Raw genomic sequence first — 8,964 nt, forward strand, 5'->3', positions numbered from 1 at the left:
TACCGGTAGTTTCATTGTTTGACAGCATGATCATCAGTGTTTTTTGGATTCATGTCAATTTGTGTTTTCAGATATTTAACCACTTGAACCGTCAATACTTAATAAACTTGCTCTTTTTCCCCTCTACATCAAACCACTTTACCGAAGATAGCCGATCTACTCAGAATATAGACACTAGGGTTCAAATCGTTAATATAAAAAAGGAGAAAAAAGTTTGTATCTCACAAAGATTTGGAGGACCCCCTGTAGTAACACTGAGGACCCCCTTGGGGTCCCGGACCCCTTGTTGAAGACCCCTGCTGTAGGTGATACTGTATGTGTTGGGCCCTGCCAATGTACATCTCACAGGGATGGGTGCTTTGAACTATTTTAAGCCTAACGTCTAATAAATGAATCAAATAAAAAAAGACATGCACACCGAATCCACCTGCAATGAATGGCTTTACATTTTGTTTTCAGTTTATAATTATACTACATTTTGTGAGTTTTTTTTTTGCTGTTGTATTTCACAGGAGTTTAGTCAGCTGCTTTGTGTTCATGTATAAGCTACATCTCTCTTACCTTTACCTGGGGCCTCATTTTAAAATCTTTATGAATTAGTGGCATCAATTCAGCAAAAGCTAAGGTATCATACTATGGCAACATGACTGGTGTCTTCGCGTGCGTGCAAGACACCAGTCATGTTGCCTTAGCAACAGGCATGATATGAATTTATTTTAAGAAGTACATTTTGTTTTCCCCCTGTAGCCAAGGTTTGGCAGCTGCCATACCTTGCCATATACCCAACTGACGCCTCTGTTATGACATAATTGAATCATCCGTCTAATGTAATGAGAGCATGTTTCATAAAAAAAGGGGAAACAACGCAAGTACTCATTTAAGTATTTTTGCTGACTGCTGACCATGAAAGAAAACAGAAGTGAGAGGGTTAACAGATTATTTTTAGAGAGAAACTGAGAAAAAAAACTTGAAAGAGGAACCGTGTGACTTCAGACAAGACGCAGTGTACTTCCACTTAAAAAAGAAAGAAGAAGGCCTAATGTAAGTAAAAGGATGTGGTCTTATCTTAAGCTGCATCCAAAGTTCAAACAGGGACAGTAACAAACTGAACAAGCTAGGAAAGAAGAGTAGCCATCCATCTCTCTTTTGTTTGTTTGTTTCTTAGGGTAAAACACACTAAGCAATAGAGCCTGACCGATGGCAGAATGTTTGATACTTTGTCAAGAAGTGCAACATTTTCCTTTCAATTCTCAAAAATTCAATTAAAAATCAAACCTCGGTTCGAAGTGAAGCGGTGAATCTTAGTATAGAATTGTCTGGAGAGCCGGTATGACAGCCGGTATAATAGGTTTAAAAAAAAAGAAAACCTCGGTTCGAAGGGAAGTCGATCTGTGCTGGTTGGATATTTTGGGGATTTTCTGGTGGATTTTCTGGTGGGCGTCTATTAAGGAGTTCCTTAAAGTGTTCTGCCTATCTGTGTATTTGGCCATCCTTTGTTTTAATGCTGTTTCTTTCTTTATCCCTGACCGGTCTTTGTGGCCTACTATATTTTCCCGACATCTTTCTGGTGGTGTCGTACAACTGTTTCATGTTTCCGTGTCTTGCTGCTTCCTCTGCTTCAGTCAGAGTGGCTTCTGTCTACTGCAGAATGGTGGCATATTGCTAGGTTGTCAATGTATTTCCTCTTAGTTGTCTGCCTTAATGCTCCTCTTTACCGTTCATTCTAGTATAACTGTTTTTAATTATGTTCACTAGTTTAGTGGGCACTCCATGGTGTCTCAATAGCTTCCAGGTAGTCTCTCTATGTACACTGGAGAATGCTTTATCATAGTTGACAGAATTAACATAGAGCGAGGAGTTCCACTCTATTGACTGCTCTATGATTATTATTATTATTATTATTATTCGAAGAGTGACAATTTGGTTGACACATGACCGATTCTTTCTGAATCCTACTTGGGGTCTCTCAGTCGTTTGTCAACTGCATTTTTCTGAATCCTGCTTGCTGGTCTCTTAGTTGTTTGTCAACCGCATCCCTCTATAATTATTGCAGTTTCCCAGGTCTGTTATCTGGCCCTGCTGCTTTCCCATTTTTGAAGCGGTGAAAACCGCTTCCAATGAGTGGCTTTGTGTGTCCCACGCCCATATATAGTCATTTCAGTCCAGAATGAACAGGTTTTTTCAAAAACGAAATGTGTGTTTCATGTCCATATATGGTCATCTCAGTCCAGAATGAACAGGCTTTTTCAAAAACAAAATGTATGTCACCTCATGTCCATATATGGTCACTCCAGTCCAGAATGAACAGGTTTTTACTGTCCCGTACGTCCAGAATATCAGTCCAGAATGAATAGGCTTTTTCAAAAAGCAAAATGTGTGTCCCATGTCCATATATGGCCATTTCAGTTCAGAATGAATAGGTTTTATCTGTCCTGTACGTCCAGAAGATGTGTGTAGTGTCCCTCCCGGTCTGATGAATGGATACTTTGAGGATTGGTCAAGCTTCACATGATAATTTGGCCTTCAGGTTTTATCTGTCCTGTACATGCAATAGTTCTCACCTACTGCATCCACAACTAATGCTACTATAAAAACCTTATTCAAATAACAATTCAGAATAGAGGTTTGATCTGTCCTGTACATGTAGAATATTATCAACAAAAGGAGTGGATATCTATAGAAACCCAACAAAAGATTCAAGTAAGAAAAGAGAAGAAAGCAGCAGTGACAAATAGCCGCACAAGAGCAAAAGCAAATGGAACAATAAGAATATACAGATGTCAACAGAATGGTAAAAAGGAGCATTGAGGCAGACAAGAGGAAATACATTGAAAACCTAGCAGAAGAAGCAGAGGAAGCAGCAAAAAACGGAAGAATGAAACAGTTGTACGACACCACCAGAAGGATGTCGGGCAAATATAGTAGAAAGAAACAAGATAGCTCGCACTCACTTTCTCTGTAGCTCCAATTCTTTTATTTAGCAAACAGCAAAAAGATATACGTTTCGACCCCTAAGGTCTTCTTCAGTATACTGGAGCTACAGAGAAAGTGAGTGCGAGCTATCTTGTTTCTTTCTAGTACTACTGCACTGTCAGTTTTTAGCTCAGCACCAAGAACAGGAGGATGTGCGTTACTTTTTCTCTAAGGGCAAATATAGTAGGCCACAAAAGAGTTGAGAAATGTAGTAGGCCACAAAGACCGGTCAGGGATAAAGAAGGAAACAGCATTAAAACAAATGATGGCTATAACTACACAGATAGGCAGAACACTTTAAGGAACTCCTTAATAGACTCCCACCAGAAAATCCCCAAAATATCCAACCAGCACAGACTGACTTCCCCATCACCTGTGACATACCCAGAAGAGAGGAGATCAGGAAAGCTGTACAACAGTTGAAAAATCAAACCTCGGTTCGAAGTGAAGCGGTGAATCTTAGGTGAATCTTGTCTGCCTTAATGTTCCTCTTTACCGTTCATTCTAGTATAATAACTAGAATAGTTTAGTGGGCACTCCATGGTGTCTCAATAGCTTCCAGGTAGTCTCTCTATGTACACTGGAGAATGCTTTATCGTAGTGATATTGGCATCAGTGATCACTGTCCCATGGCATGCATCAGAAACATATTCTCAAAGAAAACACAACCTCATATGATTATCAAAAGGAACTTAATTTTTTTTGATAATCAAGCCTTTTTAGCTCCTTCACAGTGATATTCACTGTACATCAGAAATCCCAGATGTTGAATTGGCACTGGATTTTTTAAATAAAACCTTTATTGCCATTATTGATAAGCATGCCCCATGGAAGAAACTCCAAATAAAAGATAGCTCTTTGCCTTGGTTTACGCCAGAGTTATCTTCTCTATTGAAAGAGAAAAACAGAGCCTGTTTATTATTAGCCAGAAAATCTAATGATCCGTCACATTGGGCCTCATTTAGACAAATCAGAAACAAATGTAAAATGCTAAGACAAAGTATTATTTAGACCTGGTCACTAATTCATACTCTGACCCATCAAAGTTCTGGAAAGCTATGAATTCTGATAAAGGCAAGTCAACTACTATCTTGCCTTTTCGGGCTATTGAACACCCTTTACATCTGAGTGTGGTTAAAATAATATTGAACCAATGGAAAGTAGTAAACCAGCTAACTCCACACAATTGGCCCTCTCTTTTTTTCATAAATATGTGCCATTGAACAGCCTTTACGTCTGTGTGTTGGTTCAAATAACAGGCATTTTGTAAATGCAGGCAACTTCTTTGACACCAATTATTCTGGCCCCCCTATTGGTGGAAATCATCAGGTGCCAGGAAGTAAACCATGATTTTAAATTTAACTTTCAACCCTTTTCTTGTGATGATGTTTTTGATGCACTACAATTCCATCTAACATACTGTATAGGGTTTACTGTATTTACCTTTCACTCATGCAAACCTAGTTACATTTATATAAAATTCAAGTTAAATAAATGCATTGTTATTAAAATAGACGTGGAGTTAAAACATACTAAGACATTGTGGTAGAAAACATTATGCAGGGTCAGCACAGTATCCTGGATCAGAGAGTTGAACAGTAGAATCAAAGGGTTATAAACTGCCTACCTGAGTACAATACACGTTACCCCACTTATATTTATGCACTCCCGTACTGTTGTCAGTGGGCCCAGTGTGATACCCAGTATATGCCGATTGACAAATACGTGGATCCTACGTTGTCAAATACTGTCATGTCCAGGGATGGGACGATAATCGTTATTAACGTTTATCGTGAAAATAAAAAAATCAAACCTTGTTTCGAAGTGAAGCGGTGAATTTTCATTCTATGTGTTCTAGAGCTATGAAATCTGTGTTCTAGATCTATACATTCCATGTTCTAGATCTATACTTTCTATGTGCTTCGTTCTATGAATGAATGATTTTATCTGGAGGGCCAAATTGTCATGTGAAGCTTGACCAATCCTCAATCCTGGACGCACGATACACACAAAGCCACTCCTTGGAAGCGGCTTTCACCGCTTCAAAAACACTCAGAATAATCTTAGCGCAGAGATTTTAATTCATCATGAAATTGTCCCCCGACTCGAGGATGAATTAGCTTTTGTTGAGCTACAAATTCAGTACACTTCAACCCTCTAGACACACTTCAGCAATTAGATACCAGGACAATTGTGAATATAGATAGATGTCTAGTCACAATTAGCTTGGCAGCTGGCTCTAGATATACCGTGAAGTGATGATGTTTGCATTGAACTCCAACAACAGCCAATCACAGGGATTTGGGACCGGTGGCGTCATCAAGGTTTTCATATAAAATATGGGTTTAAGTTCCCAGTTGCCACTTGACAGCTACCAATGTAGCCATTTGAGGTGTGGCAAAGACAATGGCTTCTGTATATAGTACAGTCAATCCTGTACCTTCCATGCACAAACACACGGCAGCCGGTAACAAGGCTCTAATGAAGGACAGGTTAACTGTGCAAGGTAGTCATCTGAAGCTGAGGTATCTATACAAAGACGGGACCACGGGTCAGGTGGTGGACAAGCCCAACCCCATGTCCGGCCTGGCCAAGGTATGCGGTGTGGACAGCATGGGCCCTAGTAAGGTCTCCAGTTACCCATCTGGCTCCCAGGGAACTGGGAGTGGAGGCACTAGTGTCAAGGCGCATGTCCTGACTCCTGAACAAGTTCTGAGGCGGTACCGCTCCCAACTGACAACCCTGGAGCAGGCAGAGGTCCACCAGTACCCAGCCGTCTACTTCCTGGGACCCAACGCCAAGAAAAGGTCCACCACCGCTGGCGGCGACAACAACTGTGGCTACGATGACGACGACGCTCACTACATCCACGTCCCACACGACCACCTGGCCTACCGATATGAGTTCATCAAGGTGATCGGTAAGGGCAGCTTCAGTCAGGTGGCCGAGGTGTACGACCACAAGCTGCAGCAGCACGTGGCCCTTAAGATGGCTCGCAACGAAAAGGGCTTCTACCGGCAGGCGCAGGAGGAGATCCGCATCCTGGAGTTCCTGCGCAAGCAGGACCGGAACGACAACATGAACGTGGTGCACCTGCTGGACAACTTCACTTTCCGCAACCACATCTGCATGACATTCGAACTGCTGAGCAACACCCTATACGAGGTCATCAAGAAGACCAGGTTCCAGGGCTTCTGCCTGTCGATGGTCAAGAGGTTTGCTGTCTCCATCCTGCAGTGTCTGGAGGCACTGAGCAGACACAGGATCATCCATTGTGACCTGAAGCCCGAGAACATCCAGCTCAAGCAGCAGGGACGCATCGACATCAAGGTGATTGACTTTGGCTCAAGTTGTTTTGAAGACCAGCCGGTTTACACTTATATCCAGTCTCGCTTCTACCGCGCCCCGGAGGTGATCCTCGGCCTTCCCTACGGCCTGCCCATCGACATGTGGAGCTTCGGCTGCATCCTGGTTGAGCTGCTGACGGGCTGCCCGCTGTTCGCTGGTGAGGATGAACACGACCAGCTGTCCTGTATCATGGAGCTGCTGGGCATGCCTCCTCAGAACGTCCTGGAGCAGGCCAAACGGGTGAAGAACTTCATGTCCAAGGGCTACCCACGGTACTGTTCTGTCAACACGCTGCCCTCAGGGGCCGTTGTGCTCACGGGGTCCCGTTCGCGCCGAGGCAAGATGAGAGGCCCCCCGGGGAGCAAGGACTGGAGCTCTGTGCTCAAGGACTGCGAGGACCACACCTTCATGGATTTCATAAAGAAGTGTCTGGACTGGGACCCCTCAACACGCCTCACGCCCAGCCATGCCCTCAGGCACGCCTGGCTGTACCGACCCAAGCCAAAGCCCCTGCCCGGGGCTGACAAAAGCCCAAAGGCCCAGACAGTGAAGAGGCTTCCCGAGCCTCATGCCACCTCCTTCCCCCCTATCCTGGCCAAAGCAGGGCCCGGCCTGGGCACCGCTATAGCCACAAACAAACTGAGGAGCAACATGATGGGAGAGACCGCCGCGGTTAGCACCCAGAACAATGGGAACATTGGCCAGGCACTGAAGATCAGAAGATGTATACTCCAAAGCTGAACACAGAAAAAAGAAAGATATCGTCATGTTGTATTAGTGGTGTTTTTAGTTTAGGAGCATACTAGGGAGCATGCAAACACCATCAAGAACGAACAAACACTTATTCTGTCACTCTGGATGCAATGCCGCAAAGCTCGAAAAGATGGATCCAATGCAGCAGAGCCTGAATGAAAAGACGGATGCAGTGCAGCAGAACCTTGAATGAAAAGATGTGCAATGCAGCAGGGCCTTGAATGAATCGATGGATGCAACGCTGCAGAGCTTTGAATGAGACGATGAATGCAATGCAGCGGAGCCTTGAATGAAAAGATGGGTCCAGTGCTGCAGAGCCCTGAATGAAAAGATGGATGAAATGCAGCAGAGCCTTGAATGAAAAGATGCATGGGTACAATGCAGCGGAGCTTTATTTAATGTTGCAGTCGGGATACAGAAAGAGGGATAGGAGTGTCCGTTTGAAGCAAATTGCACTTCTGGAAGAAATAGAGAGGGGACGATGATTGACCAAGACCCTGGGTCAAGTCACCTTTTTTTTCCTCAAGTCTTTTACAGTTTCCCTGCAGGGGATTGTGTCTTTTTTACAACATGGCTCTCTCTGCATGCTGCCAGTAGGCCAAAGAAGGACCGCCACATGTTTTTTGTTCACATTTGTTGGCAACGAACGGGGGTCGGATTGGGCTGAACCTTTACCCAAGTGCTGTCTTGTTTTTTCTCCATTTTCTCTGCAGTTTAGTCATTGCCAATTCCCACTATCTATCCCCAAAGGAGGTTTAACTTGCCCTCATAGGGGCACTACAAATGCTACAAAATGTCACTGTTGCATAAAGGTGTTTTTTCTCACCACATTAGATACAATTATGTTGAGTCGTGTGACAATGACCGTCAGGACAGGGTTTCATATACTGTTTGCCTGTAATTGCATTCAGAGATGTGTAGGCAGGACCTATTTCTTACAAAAGAAAAATCACACCCAATGTGAAGTGAGCGGTGGTCGTGCTTGCGCTTGCATAACGTCTTCAGACTAGGATTTGAGTCTAGGATGTATTGTACAGGGTATGCTACACACACACACACGTTTTGCTATGGCAAAACGCTGAGGAAAAAGGCTACAGACATACGACATATGACATCACTAGACAAACATGATGCTACGTATACACATTTTACTATGGCAAAACGCTGAGCAAAAAGGCTACAGACACGCACAGCCACTCTTAGGAGCAGTTTACCATCGCTCAAAAACTGCATACTGTACAACACGTACATTCAATCAAACCCAAATTGGAGTGGCATGTTCAGGGGCTTCTAAACACACCTCTAAATGGCACTTTCTCTTCTGCTCATAGTGGGCACCACAAAAGTGTATGTAGAAGAAACGCTATTTCCGCAGCTTCCTCGAGTCCTACTGGCTGTAACCACCACAGCACACCACAGTCCTGGCTGAGTAGGCCTGGCAAAAGACCTTCCCTTCCTTCGGAGCGCCCCTTTTTTGTAGATTTTGTTAGATGCATATGGTGTGTGTTATGACTTATACGCTTATCGTATAAAAGTTAACTTGTATAGTTAACTGTTAAACATCCTATGTTCTTTATTATTAAACAATTATTGCCAGACCCATGAAATGGGTAGGCCTACATAAGCAAATGTCTGTCGGTCCGGGTGTTCTATATAAAGGGTATATATGATGATGACATGATGATGACATGCCTACAAAAGGCATGATGTCATAAATGATGATGACAGACAGGGGGTCTGGCACAACCAGGTTGACCTGGTCTAGTTAATATAATACTTTCTCGGTTTAGGTGCTTGTGATATCTACAGATAAAGTAGATATCATCAGGTGAATACATGCAATACGCAGACATCAAAAACGGTTATTTACCTGTAAACAGTTGGAATTCT

The 8,964-nt window shown here is 43.3% G+C and overlaps 1 protein-coding gene across 1 annotated transcript; it reads left to right on the forward strand.

Moving 5' to 3' along the window:
- Positions 1–5,418: 5,418 nt before the first annotated feature.
- LOC308299152 (dual specificity tyrosine-phosphorylation-regulated kinase 2-like) lies at positions 5,419–7,062 on the forward strand (the record flags this gene model as incomplete). Its single annotated transcript, XM_080742870.1, has 1 exon — positions 5,419–7,062. The coding sequence occupies one exon, from the start codon at positions 5,419–5,421 to the stop codon at positions 7,060–7,062; it is 1,644 nt and encodes a 547-aa protein (XP_080598996.1).
- Between the last annotated feature and the right edge of the window lie 1,902 nt (positions 7,063–8,964).

The sequence above is a fragment of the Nannobrachium achirus genome (genome assembly GCF_963921795.1).
Source record: "Nannobrachium achirus genome assembly, chromosome: 15".
Lineage (NCBI taxonomy): Eukaryota > Metazoa > Chordata > Actinopteri > Myctophiformes > Myctophidae > Nannobrachium > Nannobrachium achirus.